Raw genomic sequence first — 17399 nt, 5'->3', positions numbered from 1 at the left:
TCTACACAAATGGATGTTATAATACAATCAAAATAATGTTAATGAACTTTGGAGGGGTTTATTAGTGCTGATCCTTGCAGATCCAGTCATGGGTCATGTTGTTGATGCAGCATCAGTCTCATGTGTCACTTCCTGCAATTAGTGGAACAAACCCAAAAAGCCACTCTCAGACTTTAACTTAACCACCAGTGAGTCATACGGTTTCAGCTTTGAAGGCTTTAGACTGGGTGAAACGCTCTTCCTTGGGGAACCCAACACTAATGGTGTTTTGCAGAAATAGGTGTATTGGATCAGCAGTTGAATAGAAAAGCTGCTGAGGCAGAAAAACATCAAAACTGTGTTTGAAAAGAGGAATTTTGTAATGACGTTTTGAAAAAAACTTCATATCCCTCAAATCAAAATGCTTGTATCAGTCAACTGTTCTGTTTGACATCACAACAATGTCAGAACAACTGCATCAACAACTTGATTGAGTCAGAGCGGAGTTTTCCTGGCAGACAAATTTTAAACAAATCCCTGATTTAATCCAATCATCTAAACCATTCATTTGGATTTTAGAAAGCTGTGTGCGCACAAGTTTGCTGTGGTGCAGTTCAAACCAGAGGATAAAAAAAATTATAGAATAAATGAATGTTTAACAAACAGATGAGATTTTAACATTCGACTTTATTTTTTTTTTCCAAACAAGAAGTTTAAAAAACATGGTAATAATATGCACTTGTTTTGTGTTCAGCCAGGGGTCTAAGACACATTCCATAACTGTAATCCCATGGTTTCATTCTGGCCTGCAACCTTCATTGCATTTCTTCCCCTCTTCCCCTCCCACCATGTCTCCTCTTACTTTTGACTGTCAACTATTTAATAAAGGTATAATAGTAAGGGAGAATAGAAAAGAGAAAAAAGGGGAGTTGTTGCATGTAATGAATTGACTTAGTTAAACTGTAATTATCATAGTTACAGTAAGAGATCCCATACGTCAGAAATTAAATTGGTAAATTGTCATAATTAAGAAGATTGATGCTTAAAGCTACAAAAATAAGGCACAAGTTGTATAAAAAGCCCCAAATTTTCATTTTTACAATGCAGCTTTTATTTAAAGTGGAGTTAATTCTTTTATTGTGGTTTCCTTATGTATGAATGATTCCAAATAACAAATTGAAAAGAGCTGTAGAACTTGTCCCTGCTTTTTCCTGCGTCTGTAACTTCTTAAGCCAGGCATGTTAAAGGGTACGACCTCGTCCCCATTTACAAGAGTATCCTGTTACAACCTCCCTTCTAGATCATTGCTATATAGAACACATACGAAGACCTCCCAGTGTGACACATCCCCAAGAAAAACAAACGTCTTTATACTCTCCACCCCAAACTGTGGCTATATTGATTCTTAGATTACCATCAAAAAACACAAATACCATCAAGTGAAGTGCACATTATGCACCACTACCCTGAAACTCTGGTGTTAGCATCTGGCTTTCCACTGCTGCTCTGGGTAGGAGATGGCAGAGCTGTCTGTGTCAATAATGTTACCAGAGGCATAGCTAGATTAAAAACACAGGGATAAGTCCTCAGGCAGAACTCAATGGGACACCCTGCTGTGCCGTGTGTCATCTTACAAGCAGTTAATTGCTTTTAATTTGGAGGGAGCTCTGGTTGTCCTTCTTACTCTGAATCATGTGAAAATACATGTGTGTGTGTGAACCAGTTTGCGCTGCAGGATGGTGGTCATGGGGCTCTGCAAAAAGGAAATAACTAGTGCATGGATTTTTTAAAAGAGCTATTAAGTATTCACCAGGGAGGCCATTTTTACAGTACATTAATGTGGGTATGTACTGTATGCCCTCATGTGCGCGTCCAAGTGGGTCTTAGACTGACATTATATAACACGGGGGTGGGAGGTGGGTAGCAGCTTCTGTGAAACTGCAAACACTGTAGTTCATTATGTAAATGAATACTTAACCTTAAAGAATAACTTAACAACCCCTTAAATTCTTATTTCTGCTGACCTTCATTGGTTTAAATTCGCACCTTCCTGCAGCAATGTAGTGTAGGTGTACTTCAGGGCGTGTTCATACACTGTGACATCCCTGTTCTGCGTGGTTACAGATGCAACATAGCACATTTCTGATCACACTCAACCACAAGTCATCATCACCTATCAGTGATGCTGGGTGAGGGCAGATGTAACACAGACCGGAAACATGAGAGAGGGTAACAGAACACTGGTTTGCAGCCTGATGTTAGGTTACGTCCTAATCTTAATTTTTATTATTTGATACTACTGGGCAGTGACAAACTATCAGAATGTAGAGGCCTCTCTGACAATCACCCACACTTTTAATTTCTACACAAACACAGACACAGACACCGTGAAATGCAGATACTTGTCCCTTTTTCAACAGCTGGCTCTCTCTACAGGAAGGACGACATGTTTGGTCTGCTTCCAGTGGAGCAACTGGACATGTGACAGCATAAAAAGGAGCCCCTCAGGTCATAACAATACAACACTTTTATTGTGAATATATTATATTTGCACAATAATCAACACCATATTATAAACATTTTTCTTTTCTTTCATTTTCTCTTTTATACAGTAAATAGTATTAGTGTACAAATGTATACAAAATTTATTCAGGCTAGTCAAGTTCCACAAAAGAGTAATTCATGTACAGTATTAAAGCACAATCAGATATCGGAGGGACACGCACATGCCTGCACATAGACACGGGACCCCCGGGTAAAACACAAGTCAACACGCGACTTTGATAGACAGGCATAACCTGACCACTCAATACCAGCAGGTCACCATAAGGGCGAGGCGGAGAGAGATCAACTTTAATTGGTAAATAAAGCAAAAAACAAAAGGAAAACTAAAACACTTATGTGTGATCTTTATGACTCATGGTAAAGTAAGGCTATGAAAAATTACTACTGGTAGCAACAGTGTTCTCTCCAGCTGGCCCTGATGCTGACCATGGGCATAGACAGTGTTCAAACACAGAACAAGCTCATCCCATGACATTGCAGCGTTTCGACACTGAGCCTTCAGTGTCTGCTTCACAGCACTTATAGAGCAACACAAAGAGGAAACAAGCGTAAGGAGGAAAACGGCTAGGAGGAGAAAACAAAGAAACAGTCATTTTGATATGCTGATCTCATTCACAAGTCATCTTGGCTCCTGAGTCTGGTGATCCAGAAAGGGAACAGAAACAGGACTAATAATGAGAGGTGTTGGAACGCAAGTTCAAGTCTGGTTTCTTTTGAGCATGGAGGAAAATGATAATCCTCTTCCATAATCAAAATCACTGGTTGTTTCTACTGTTGTCTGGGCCACAGAAAGAAGAATAACTGTAGCAGATTCCGCCCAATTCACAACACATGACTTCAAGGGCTACCCTCTCTGCTATTTTGCAGCAAGCATTAGCATAGAAGCATACATGGCAGGAATACAACTGTGATGCATTGCTTCATTCAAATAACAGACTGTTTGAGCTACTATTTAGGCACTGGGAATTTGATGCATCAAATTGAAGACAACCAAAGCTGTCAGACCAAGAACAAACATATGTGAAACTGTAATATCCTACCAGATTTCCATTCACATGAGTGCTCCCTGACCTCACTTATTTCTCAGTGAGGTATCTATATATCTAGCTGACACTGTAACTTGAATACTGATGTACACCCACATCTGAGGAATCTGTTAAAATAAACTAGCCTGCAGCTTCTCCGTAGTGGGTTTGTGTGCATCTATGGTCCTTGGTACTGTGTGGAGCTTTGGTGTCAGAGTATTGGTGTTGTCTTTAGCTCTGTACTGAGCACATGCTGCTACAATACAACACCTAGCTAGTCACGAAATGCTTGTTGGTTTGGAGTACAAAAACTGAAATAGATAAATAGATAGGTACAGTACATTTCAAAAACACTCAAACGAAAGGGATATTCTTCATACCGCAGTTGCACAGGTTGTCGAAATAAACGATCATTACAGCATAATGATTCATACGCAATAAATATAATAAGCAACAAACAATATTGACAACTACACAAATCAACGCTGTCAGTGAACATACAGTCTTTGAATGGTAGTTAGTTGGCATAGTGGGACAACTCTTCATCCTCCGCTAAATAAGTCAGGGAAACAAATGAGGCAGAATTAAAGGGTTTGGTTAGCTCTTACTCTTGCACCATTGGAGAGTATTTAGGACTATATTGTGGAAATGAGTGCAGCTGAGCACAGTAAATGTGTCTCTATTTTTGAAAATGATCAGGAGGAAATGAATGAGCACCCTTTGGCATTGGAAAATGGAAATGTTGATGCTGGTCGTCAAAAAAAAAAAAAAAAAAAAAAGAAAAGTCCTGTTGCAAATACTCTGCATACATCCTGAATGGCATAACTGGAATGTCTTCTGGCCTCTTGCGAAATGAGATGATGATCAATATGTGTAAGTGTATGAATGTGTGTGTGTGCGTTTGTAGGGGTCATGAGTGTTGTAAAGATGTGATGAGCCACAGCAGCAGCAGTTGGAGCCCGAGCATTGGCCAAAGACACGGGCTTAGGCAGGTTCCTCCTCCACAATCAGAATCATCCTCCTGTTGGACAAATCACTTGTCAATAAATTAGATAAGATTCTCCTACATCCAGTAGCTCTAAAGCAACAGCCACCATCATCACTACCTCTGCTTCTAAGCAGGTCAAGATCATTTTATATTTTATCGTATTATATCCTATCACATTATATCCTACTGTATTGTATTGTATTGTATTGTATCATACACATAAGCCTCCCTGTCACATTAATGGCATAGTACCAGCCTAGCACAGACTCACAAGAACTTAATTTAAGTGCTCTTTTGCAGTAATAGAGGTGTTCCACACCTCATTTTGGTTTTTGTGCATGTGAATGTATGTACATACACCTGGCTATGGCTGTGTGAGGCTGCTCTGTATTTGATGGGAGTATTCAGGATATCCGTGCATGCCAAAGGCCTTGGAGAAAGAGGTAGGAGTCTTCTGTGCTCAAAGGGCAAGAACGCCATGTGACGCTTCCTCTGTTTACTCCAGTGACAAAATGGACCAGACTGTCTTCCTATGAGGAGCTGAGCCAAAAGTAATGGGACAGATGGAAAGAGAAAAAGGGACGCGGCCTACTTTTACTCTGTTCATCTACTTCCTGAGCTATTCCTACCCTTCCCTTCACTTCCTAGCACAGCCTCCGCACAATATAAACACACAGGCACATGAATTAGTGGCCTGTTATGTGTGTGATCTACGCCTTCACAACACAATGAAAGGCTGAGTTCACAAAGATATGGGAAATATTTTTTCAAAATATTTAGACGTCTTATAAACTGTTCAAAGTTGGGTGGTGATGCAATGATCTCACACACGATTTATCCACCTTGCTCCTTTGTTTTACTAATTTAGCTCCATTTAGCCACAAGAATTTACATCAGTTTTTCAGGGGAATGTAGCCCACAACAGTGCATTTGCTATTGTATCACATCTTAATGTTGCATTGCAATCCCTGAAACTCAAAATCCCTTCCCAGTTGAAAGTAAAACATATCCAAATGTGCTTTCATATTCCTGAGATAAGTTTGTTTGACACAGATAAATACAATTGTGATGGCAGCAGATATATTTATACATAGTTTTGTGCTGCTATTATTGAGTGGTGGTGGTGTGCTGCGATTATATCTAAACGATTTAACACATTTAACTGCCAAGATTCAATCTGCTCTCCATCTGTCCGGGTAAAAAGAAAAACTGAAAAAAAAAAAAATAAAGAATAACATGCCAATAAAATAAAACATGTAGCATTCTGTTAGGAACTTAAGCATGCAACAAAGAAATAAATCCAGACCAGTGGACTGTGCTGTTATTACAGTGTGTTATTTACTTTTTATAGTGGGCCATTTCCTTCTTCATTAATTATTTTAATGTGTATGAAAAAAAGCAAAAAGGTAAATGCCACATAAAAGATATCAACATGTAAGTAATATGTAAATGAAAATAAATATGTGTATGTGAGAGTTATTTAAGTGTAACAGCCTGAGTCCAGGTTACTGGGATCGGTGGAGCCTCAATGATTGTAAAATAGGTTAAATGGGTTAAATAGGTTAAATGACCCTGATATTACCTTGCAAATATTACATAAGTAATATTAATAAATAAATATTAAGTTTACATGACATCAAACCATGTGTGAGGACTGACTTGTCACTGTACTGCCTGATTTGCCCTTGCCAGGCACAGTGTAAGAGCTCAGGAAGAGCTAAGATCAAAGTGTTTCGTGTCAGGGCAGTGAGGAGTGAAGCTTTAGAGACACCAACCCTGAACTCAGGAGCAGAAACAAGAAGAGCAGCGTGGAGCTCAGTGCAGAACCTCTGCTGATTGGGCACAGGGGCTCATCCTACCAGACAAGAGCAGCAGCCATTGGGATGCAAAATCATAAAACAAGAATGACAGGTGATGAGTAAAAAGATCATACAAAGCAAGAGAAAAGAAAAGAAGTAGTGATGAAAAAAACTGTTAAAGTAAATAAATTAAATGAATAAATCAAGTATGAATCAACGTGGAAGAGCAGGCAGCCGACATTTCTTTGAATCTTTGCAGAAAGCCCAATGCTGATTAAAACCAGACAGAAATTGACAGAGGCCAACTGCAAAACCTCACTTATAGAGCTGTTTCCAGCAATATTATCTACACAGGCACATGTGTGGTTGTTTCTTACATTTTCGTTGTTGTCAAAACACACATCTGGCCCTTTACGGTATCTGGGGTTCTGAGCCAGCATGCATGGATCTGGACCTTCAGCTGAACACACACTCTCAGGAAAATACCATTTACAATCACCAGTGCACATTTAACACTTTTAACAACAACAGTTAAAAGATGTGCTGTGTTAACTTCCCTGCCAAAAAGTCTTATGCAGTTCCAACTCATCAGCCTTGGCTAGATATACCCTGATTTATTTGTTGTTTTTCAGATATTTGCTAATCTTCTATTAACATATAAGACATGCTAAAATAAAATACTTTAGAAAGGCAGTTATAGAAATCATTACACATGCTACTTTACGTGGTCAAGCACGATATATTTTCACATATTTAGGCCATGTCATATGTGTATATTTATATTTAGTTTGCTACAGCAGCATGTGGATGTGCGTCAGGGTTTATGTGTTGAGTAGTGTCATTATTAGCAACTGGAGGCCCCTGTTGTGACACCATGGCGACCTCTGATGATGACACCTTTACTGTTACACCAGCAGGAAGCTACATTCAAGGCACATCTGTCAAACAGATATCCTGAATATATATATACACACACATTGTACATACACACAAACACACCCCTACTCTTAACCTTAATTCATCCTGATGGCGGCATGCAGCCCAGATGAACTTAAACAAAGAAATGTAATCTGGGAGTAACTTGAGACTGGCTTTCATATGCTGTGCATCTGGTTTACTGTTCACCCGTGAACATTCAGGAGGGACCTACTGCAAACTCCTTAGGTGTGTGTCCTTGTATTGAGACTTTAAAGCTCTGCTGTCATATGGGTGATGGATGGAGGGCTAGAGAGTAAAAAGGAAGTGTAACTCTGTGTTCGATTTTTACGAGTTGAGAGAAAGGATACAGGGTTGTTCAGCCTGTCGTAGCGGTCTGGGGTCACACGACAAGCATGTTGCCTTGGCATCAGTGATCAGGAACACCAGGTTGGTGTTAGGCAGCTTCTCGGCGCGATACATCCTAGGGAGCCACACACATACACAGTCTGTATTCATACAGTAATATACCTGTGCTGTAAGGGTATCATGCAACTCTAGTTGACATGCAATAATAAATCCCCCTACAGTAGATTGCATTTACATATAGAATACACAGTGTATCCTGCATACACATGCGGGCATGTGTGCAGATATGAACATATATACACATCCATGCCTCTTTGCTCCTTCTGGGATTGGCTTTTTATGGTGCTCATGAAAGTTTCTGTGTCTGCAGTCGTTAACATTGGGGAGTAAAGCACCAGACACGTGGGACTCATAATACCCAGTAATTACAGCCATATTTAACCCCCTCAGACAGCCCAAATTGACACAAAAGGAGGTTAGAGCAAAGTAAATGTGCAGTGGTCCGTGAATGTGTGTATTTGTGAGTTTGAAGTACAGCCAGAGCGAGAAGGAAGAAAAACAGATAAAAGAGCTTTTGTGCTTCCCTCTGCAATTCCGGTCACTGACAGATCAAGGTAATCTGTGTCTGATCAGGACTCATCAGAAACCAGCTGCCTGATTTCAGGCTGGAAAACAGAAGAGGCCAGGAAACTAACACTATTCTGGACTCATCCCCACAGACCATTAAACAGAAGGATGTTCAGGAAGAAGATACAGTAAGAGGTGGAAAATCTTTAATAACACAACCCATTTACAATATGAATAAACAAAACCACTGAAATGGGAGTATATACTGCACAGATGCATACACATAGAGTCACATGAAGAAATGTGCCCATACCTGGAACAGTTCCCACAGTCCAGGACACCTGAGTAGGATCTTTCATCATTGTCAAAGAAGTACTGAGTCTGCTCAGTTATACAGCTCTCCTTAAACATGGCATCTGGTATGTCTTCATCTGCTGACTCCACTGAAAATATGAAAAAAAGAAAAATATAGGAATGGATTAGTGAGGACGTGGTGGGATTAAAATTGATCAAAGAGATGGGTACCAAATACTGTTTTCTTATCTAAATAAGGCTGATCATTACGTTTTACACAGTCACAGCTTTTGTTGCTCACCTGCTTCTAGAAGGTTGGGGAACATGAGACCAAAGAAGAGCTGCTGGAGTATTGACCTAGACACAGAGAATGAAAAACAAAAACCCAAAATGAGTCATATATGAGTCAATAGACCATCTTTAACTTATTTACATTGAGCAACCAAACACTGTTTAATGAAATCCTAGAGGCTAGAGTCACTGGTGATGTAAATGTCACGGGAAGTATCGGTCATTCTGTTCTAAAAGCTGGTTATATTACAGTTGGAAAGTCATGCAGGTGGTGATGCAGCATAATGTTGTGTAACTGCCCTTTTCCTACACTGACCCACCAGCCTCATCCCGCAACAGCATACAAGCCCACTCCCATACAAACTCCTACCCTCAAGTACAAATGTACTCCCACTCTAAAACACACACACAAACGCAACACGTGACAGAAATGAAACACAGGCAACACTGTTCACTCACCAGGCAGCAGTGGAGGCCCACCAGCCAATACTGAGCAAGTCTGCAATGGTAGGCTGGAGAGTGACAGGAAGAGAAAGTCATGTGAATTCCAAAGTAAAGCAGGCAGAGATGGAAAAAAAATCACTTTAGTCATGAATAGTGATTTTTTTTCATTTGATCATTTTATGTTACTCTTGTGAATCCAGAAATCCAAAGCAAATGTGATATAGAATCACAATGTTACTAACTAGAAGAATAAATAATTAATATAGTTTGTATAAACAGTTTTATGCCCTACCAGTATGTGGAATAAAGAGTGGGTTACTCTCAATGCATAAATGTGTAAACAGTAATGCTGCTGTCTGACAGCTTGTGTGAGTGAGTAGCTCACCACGTAGACGGAGCGGGGTCCTGCTGCAGCCTTGCTGTCTTTCTCTGGGTCGCAGACAGACTGGTAGTCATAGGTCTTGTTAAAGGAGTATAGGGAAGTGTTGACCAGGTTGATCATCAACACCGGATCCACCTCACCAAAGAACTGACCTATCTAGATGAGTTCACACATACACAGATAACAAAACCAGTCTGTAAAGGCAATGTAAAAAAATATAGACGTGTGCTGTTTTCCTTTGACAATCACCAGAGCACACAGAAAGTACAGGCAAATCAGGATGAGCCCATTCAGTTGTTTTCGACAGCAAGTTGTGCTTAGGTCACAGAGTATGCCGCTGCCGTCCCCTTTAACCCTCTGATCAAGAAGGTTAGGTGGAGAGTGGCAGCTCCATTGTTATCTGTTACATGTGTGGATGTTGTGTTGCTCTCAGTGCCATGCAGAACTGGTCACTCTTTAATTTCACAAGCAGCTGAAGACCAGGAGGATGAGCAATCTGGTATCCATTATTTATTAGTGTATTTAACTGGTTGAGCATAAAGTTTGTAAAAATGTGGCTGCAATACTTGAACTACATACAGTAAGTGTTGTTCTACAGTGTCTTACCAAATATATCACAAGTTGTGAAAACAAGAGAGGAGGCTGCTCATTCAAAAGCTTGAAGAACATAAAGTGTATGTATGCCAGACACTGTGATGGTTCAAATGGATCAAAGAAAGCAGATGTCCTGTCTTGACTGACATGAAATGTTGCAAAACTCCCTGTACAGTATATTCTACACCCAGGGGCATAGCCTGAGAGAGCCGAGCTGACGTCTTGGACACACAGGGGACTCACTTCATTACAGCTTCCATGACTGACTAAAACCCGTCAGAACCTTGCCTTTGATCCTCCTCCAGTGGTCAGTGCTTTACTTTACCAGAGAAATGGATGTGCTGCTGTCCTACAGGAGCTTTCAAACATTCTCATAACTTAGCTGAGTCATAAGCCCTTTATTTGACCTCTATATGAGATTGATGGATTCCTGTGACAAAGGTAAGAGAAGCCAGAGGTAGAGAAAAGTATGAAATATGAATGTTGTATATGAAAGGCTTGAGTTCGACTGACTATGTGACTTGATGTTTTATTGTCTGATAATTTAGTCATTGCTGATTATCTGGAGATAGATGACAGGTAGTTGATGCATACATGGCTATGATGAGGTAGAGCGAATGGTTGCTGGTAGCTCACCTGGGTGATATACTCCTCCTGATTGGACATGAGAAGAAATCCTCCATCATCCAAGATCACACAGTCCACATGCTGCAGGGTCAAAAGATAGGAACACAGATTAAAAATGCAATAAATCCAAGTGGCAATAATGTGCAAGTTGAAAATCATCTGTCATTGTGGTGAAAAGAGATAATAATCAAGCTTAACTATGTAATTACATGGTAGGTCTTATCATAAAGGTTTTCTTCTGTAAGGTAATGAAATAGTCCTAATCAAGGCTGTTACCTTGTCATTCCTCAGGCAGCCGCAGATCTCATCTTTGCACTAAAAGTGAACCAAAGAAGAAATTAATAACCTAAACCAATAGCTAAAGAGAGATAGAGAGATGGTGTACACAATACAAATAAACATTAAACTTACATTCAGCTTCAGAGTGGCGTTCATGAAGATGTTCATCCAGTACGAGACATTGAGTTTCACTCCCACCACTGCAGAAGCAACCACAAAACAGGCAGAGGTACAACTCTTTTCATTTCTGTTTCATCACAAGACTCAATCAATCTGTCATTAGCAAGACTGACCTGCTGGTTTGAGTGTGACTTTGTCAATGGTGAGGTCCACTGCTTTGCTCACTAGAATACCTGACTCAGAAACAGGCTCCTTTCCCTCTGCTGCAATTGAGAAGGGATACACAAGGGAAGAGAAACAGTAATCATGGCAATTTTGCTGAAATCATGTTGAAAAGTACATGGAGAGAATGTGAAGCACAGTTTAAATGGGAATAATCACTATCCAATTTGGGAAATTCCACGCATTTTTAGCTGCTTGTAATTTATGCCAGTGGAGTGCAGCCTGCGAAGCCGCTACATGTGTTAATCCCGTCAAGCGAAGCTATAAGCACGGCTACATTACACTGACATTTGCCTGTCCTGGTGTGTTAGAGAGATCAGTGCAGATAACAGGAAGCGTATAGGGCAGGAGGGAGGGAGGGTGGGGATGAGCGCTGAAAGCCTCAGCGGGAAGAGGAGAAGGATAAAGAGAGTGATATCAGAGGCCTGAGAGTGTGATCTTTGCCAGTAGGGTTGGGATGACGTCCAAAGGCAGAGAGCTGGATAGGCTCAGTGCCAGACCACACTGAAGATCCTCGTACACAGAAAAATGTGCACATGTACACATGTCTGACCCTCTCAAGAAACTTACTGTTGAAAGATGGAGCTGTGAAAATATAAATTTCATTGTCCAGGGTCCTCTTGTAAAAGCTGGACTGATATGTCTCTGGATTCTCAGTCCACTCTTCCCCAGCGCTGAAAACATTAATACAGTCAGTCACGTAATATTACATATGGACAATTATAAGCATAAAACACAGAGTAAGTGTGTTTGATTTATCTGAACAATTTATATTTTAATCTGTAGCCAAATGTTAGTCATCGAAATGAGGGTCACACCCAATGCAGCTGATATATGACAAAGGAAGGATCCAGCAAAAGCAATAACTGATTGTACTTCATGTTTTATAGTCAGGAGGAATATACATTCATCTACAGTTGGAATGTTATATTCTGAGAAGAAATGTAGTTCAGACAAAAGTAGCAGGAGGAAACTGAGGAAAATGAGCCGCGTTTGGCTGCTGGGTCTGTGGATTTTGACCCATGTCCTGTACTGGCCTGGCAAGTTCCGAGAGTTCAGCTGAAAGTGTCTAATCCTCCATGTTCTGGAAAATAACCCAGTGGAGCAGGTGAGTGAAGCAGCCAAAGGCGCTCGACCTAAGAGTATCATGGTCTGTATCCATTTTCATCTCACACATTTACACCATCAGATATTTGGGCAAATCCTGCTGTGCTATTTCACAACCCAAGAGCTAATGCTAGAAGTGAAACCGAGAAGAGGGAAGGAAGAGTACCTTCTCGGGTAGACTCTTGTGATTCCTCCGTCTGTGGCTACAAACCTGGCCACTATCCCATCCCTGAGGACATGGAAACCAACAGCCAATCAAACATCAAAGTCAATCACACTGATGATTATAGGAAAAAAAAGTGTTTGTGAACTGTGAAACCGAGCTGCAGACACGACACAAATTGTTTTATGCACAGAATCACTTGTCTCTATACAGTATGTCCTAATGATAAACAGATACCCTGCAGTGTGTGTGAGTGTGTGTTCACATTATTTCAGACAAGTGGGCATGCCATGAAAGGAAACACACTGATGTAATTATTTTATTTTCTTCGTAAAACAGCATGTCTTGGCAGAGCTCAGTATGGTTTGCTGTGATATGCATTTTGTGCTTTGCTTTCATCATGTTTTACTAGTTAGATGTGATCAATTCATCCAGGGCAGAAAAGAAAGAAAGAAGGCTCTGGCTCAATCAGTAAATTGTGTATGAAATAAGCGTCTGTATGGTGGGACAAGCACTGGTAAATAGTGCAGAGTAAAGGGGATGGTTATGTTGCATTGCATGAGGCAGAGAAGAGCAGAAAGGTCTGGCACTCACACAGACTGCTCATTCCAAAGTTTAACCAGTTCAGCTGTCAGACCTGCATCCAGGATCAGTCGACTCACAAGGGACACATTACCTTAAAGACAAGATACATTTTACACGTTGCAGACATTACAACACCACAGTAACATATGGAGATATGATACTGGAAGCAATGGCAACCTATTGTTTACAAATCTGGGCAGGGCAGCTTCTGGCTTGCACAACAATTAGTGCCTCTGAGCAATGCACGTAGCCCAGCATCTCTGCAGTAAAGGAACACCAGTGATTAAGTTTATGACGGTGAAAGACAGGGGCTGAAAAAGAGCAGTTGTGTTCTATAATATATATATATATATATATATATATATATATATATATATATATATATATATATATATATATATATATATATATATATATAAATAATCAAGCGAGGAGACATACTTTTGTAGGTCCTCTCTGAGTGACCATTAGACATTAGGAGGTACTCTGTGATGGATTGGTTGTTGTAGCTATAGGAGGGAGGCAAGTATTGAGTTTAAACCCCATTGTCAAGAAAAGCACTTTCCAAAAAGGGAATCATGGGAGCACATTTTGTAGTAAGTATGTGCACGGTTTCAACACAGCCTCTTGTGAGTGTTGCTTTGAATCATAACCTTAACTTTTGATGGACTCAACATGCTGCACAAATGGCAGCAAGAGGAGCATTAATGCCTAAGTATATGACTTGACCTTGGGTTAAAATGGGTCGAGGATTTCTTGATCCATTAGCTGGATGATGGCGGTAAACCATATCATATCCATTAGATGATGACAAACCAAACATTGTGAGTCACCGTGTAGAATGACAGCATCACGCTTCTAGGAAACTCAGTCAGTCTGGCTGATGTCACCGTGCTTAGATCATAGTAATCGAACAACCAAAGTCACTCTGACTTTCAGATGCTGACCATCGTGAGGATAACAGAACGGAAAATTCCACCATGGGTGAAAATAAAATATACCATGCACGTATACAACCTCACAAACTTCCACTCTTATTTCTGCACACGTCAGAATGCAACATACTGAATATTGATTAGGGTGAAGCTGTCTGGCTCAGCTGTATTATAATACTCATATGAACACACAAACCCTGCAGATAACTTCACAACCCGTGCAAGTGTGTTGAGTGAAAAAGATGCATGACTCACATGCATTTGGAGTGTTCCTATCAATATACTGGTTGAAGTCGAGGAGGAACTGGGTGTTGTTGAGTGACAACTTCAGTTCTTTGCAGTATTCCCTGAAGAAACATTATTGATCAGTTTCAATATGGGCACTTTGTCTGTTCCTTTATCATGAAAGTGGTTTGTGCAGTAGTGTAGAAATCACTCACCTTGGAGCGATGTAGGTGTAACCGAAGTCATCAAACCTTTCCAGCTGTATGGTCTCCATAGCTTTTGAAAACACAAAAACACCTGGTTCAGGCTCATAATTGACAAAATTGTGAAGTATGCTGCTATATATTATCAGGGGAGGCAGATAAAGTGCAATTAAGTATGATTACTATTGATGACATGATGAAAATACGCTGCCATTTGTACTGTGGATGGTTATATAAAGTTTAGAGAAATGCTACATGGACAAAGTAATGCACATACTCTAGCTAAAAGGCCCCCACACATATGCACACACACACACACACACACACACACATAAAATATTGGACAGATATGAGGTGATGGATTAAGGTAGAGAGTGTAGATCTAGTGGGGAGACATGAGAGAATAAGTGACTGAGAAATACTTGCCTTCTTGCCCTGTTGTGACCCCAGGGAGAAAGAAATGAGGGGAGAAGGAAGTAGGGAAGACAAAGGGTGATACAAATGCATTCATCATCTGACAAATGATGTCATACCTTGGAAAATATGCTGAAATATGTGAATATTTCCCACAGCAGGTAATAATGTACTATTCTGCAGTGGATCTAATAGACAAAGTTTAAATATATATATATATATATATATATATAAAGCAGGAGTGCACTTTCTAGAAACACAGAACATGAAATGATAGGACGGGGGCTACAACATGATACAAGGGAACAACATGTAAACATACTATAGTAATAAAGCAAATTCCTTCCACTCTATGCGTTGTCTGCCCTGGCTCTGGATTTCATTTCAAATGCTGTCTGGTAATTCTTATCTCATAAATGACTTGACAGGCATCGATGGCCATCATTCACTAGTCTCTTAAAATGAAGACATTTTGGACATTGGCTTTAAAATATATTGAGTCGTGTGGTGCAGTCTGCAAAAACAATTACTGAGCACTGAGTTTCCTCGGGGTCATGGAAATCTGGTGCAGGATGAAACAATGTCCTTCACATAAAACATAACAGGCAGATTCATTGTCCTTCTGTCACTATAGACTAGGCAGGGTGTTTCTTTGTCCAATTGCTTTCCACACCAAACACTCCTTCTCTTCTTTCTCGCTCTTTATTTCTCTGTCACCATCTCTCCAGCCCAAGTATTAGGTCATTTATTCAACCAATACTGTATTCCTGCTATATGGACAAAAAGAAAAAAAAGTTTGTCTATCACACCCTTGGCTGGGGAATGTCCCTAATGTATTAGGACAGGTGGCTGCATGAACCACCTACTGCAGGAAAGTGGTAAGATGAATTGAGGTATTGGTGGTCTGGCTCCAATATGAAACTCTATATGGCTGCACAAAGAACTTTAGAGTCCCAGACTCCCTATCGGAGTAGTCTGTGGCAGCAAGGCATGGTGTCTTACTTTCTTTAACAGGCCTGTAAACGTTCTGACAGCCTTTATGGCACAGTGACAGACTCGTTATGGCAGAGAGGGAGTGATACAGAGGCCGAAACACTCAGTCAAAATCTCATCTGTTGGAATAACTTTGCCATTAGGAGTTTATGCTTTGTGGCGCCACATCAAAGTTATGGAAAATCCTCTAAAGCCAGATGGTTATGTGCTAAACCCTGTGTTTTTAGATTACATCCCTTGATTGAAGCTCCCATCCACCCATGTTTCTATAAAGTCATTATTATTCATACTCCATTTATCCATCTATCCATCCTTATCCATCCGCGCTAAATATCTCGAGAAATATAACCATGCAAACATGCAAAGAACAAACATGCTTGGACGAGCATCAGACAGAGGACACAGAATAGTGAGTACTTGCCCCAAGTAGAAGCTGTAAAATCCCAGCATGGAGGCAGGACAGGAGGGGATAAGTAGCATCAGAAATTGCAAAGCATTGTACAAAGAGTGACAGCTGCATGTACAGTGCAGTATATATAAGAAAATATTAGTTATGTTCTGAGCTGTGAGGAGAAGCAGCCAGAGTGTATCATATAGTGAGACAGCCTTGAGAGCACAAACGGAGCAAAGAAATGAGATGAAGAAGAATAATAAGGGAGGGAGGTGAGAGGGATGTTGGGAGGAATAAAGAGAACAAGGTGAGGACAGGTTTACAGATTAGATAGAGAGACAAAACAAAACAAAACAAAAAAAAAAACCAAAATAAAACAGAGTGACAGACAGAGAAAAAACACAGTTAAATGTGTATACTTTGGGTTACCCAGATAAAAAATTAGGAAAGAAAGCAAGGAAACAGGCGTATAAAGATAGAATTAGCCTTTGAAATATACTGAAAAGGGGAGAGTATAGAAGTTTGGTACTGTAGGAGAGGCGATAATGAGCAGGGAGAAGAGGTGAGGGAGGTCACGTCTTCTCCTTAGCCAGAAGGAGGGCCAGACGAGGGGAGTAAAGAAGGAGAGACGAGCAAAATGTAGACAAGATCAAAAGAGCCAGTGCTTAGGGCTGGGTGTGGGAGAGGGAAAGCATGTGGATGAGTGTGTGTGGGAGTGCAGGGCGACTGACCAGTGGGTTACACTACAAAAGAAAAGCACCGTGGGGATCCGCTGATCTGAGCAGCAAATACAAAGGAGTGGTTGTGGTTCCAGTGAGGAGCGAGAAATACAAAGCGAAGGCAGATACTCAAGAGTTCGACCCAAAGAAAGTATGCATGGGAGTTGTGAGGAGAATTTAAATCTGACTGATTTGTTTGTGCAC

General features: G+C 40.5%; 1 protein-coding gene across 3 annotated transcripts in view; it reads right to left on the bottom strand.

Annotated features, from left to right (window-relative positions):
- Positions 1–2488: 2488 nt before the first annotated feature.
- The window catches only part of LOC139634469 (voltage-dependent calcium channel subunit alpha-2/delta-1), a 56601-nt gene continuing 41690 nt past the window's right edge, over positions 2489–17399 (bottom strand). For 2 of the 3 annotated variants that reach the window (XM_071500935.1, XM_071500937.1), the window contains 17 exons: positions 14691–14751; positions 14506–14597; positions 13325–13406; positions 12734–12796; positions 12031–12134; positions 11412–11501; positions 11251–11318; positions 11116–11154; positions 10849–10920; positions 9622–9774; positions 9252–9304; positions 8803–8858; positions 8521–8650; positions 7643–7755; positions 6734–6816; positions 6333–6412; positions 2489–4590 (listed from right to left, as the gene is read on the bottom strand). In XM_071500935.1, coding sequence (XP_071357036.1) covers positions 4554–4590; positions 6333–6412; positions 6734–6816; positions 7643–7755; positions 8521–8650; positions 8803–8858; positions 9252–9304; positions 9622–9774; positions 10849–10920; positions 11116–11154; positions 11251–11318; positions 11412–11501; positions 12031–12134; positions 12734–12796; positions 13325–13406; positions 14506–14597; positions 14691–14751 — 1376 coding nt within the window. In that variant the 3' untranslated portion in view covers positions 2489–4553. Of the gene's footprint in view, positions 4591–6332; positions 6413–6733; positions 6817–7642; positions 7756–8520; positions 8651–8802; positions 8859–9251; positions 9305–9621; positions 9775–10848; positions 10921–11115; positions 11155–11250; positions 11319–11411; positions 11502–12030; positions 12135–12733; positions 12797–13324; positions 13407–14505; positions 14598–14690; positions 14773–17399 lie in introns of all 3 variants that reach the window. The other variant, XM_071500936.1, reaches the window with a different exon arrangement.

This window comes from Trachinotus anak, unplaced genomic scaffold (assembly GCF_046630095.1).
Source record: "Trachinotus anak isolate AG129_WGS33_773 ecotype Australia unplaced genomic scaffold, CSIRO_AGI_Tana_v1 ptg000002l, whole genome shotgun sequence".
NCBI classification, from domain to species: domain Eukaryota; kingdom Metazoa; phylum Chordata; class Actinopteri; order Carangiformes; family Carangidae; genus Trachinotus; species Trachinotus anak.
This window is presented reverse-complemented; position numbering and strand designations above follow the sequence as displayed.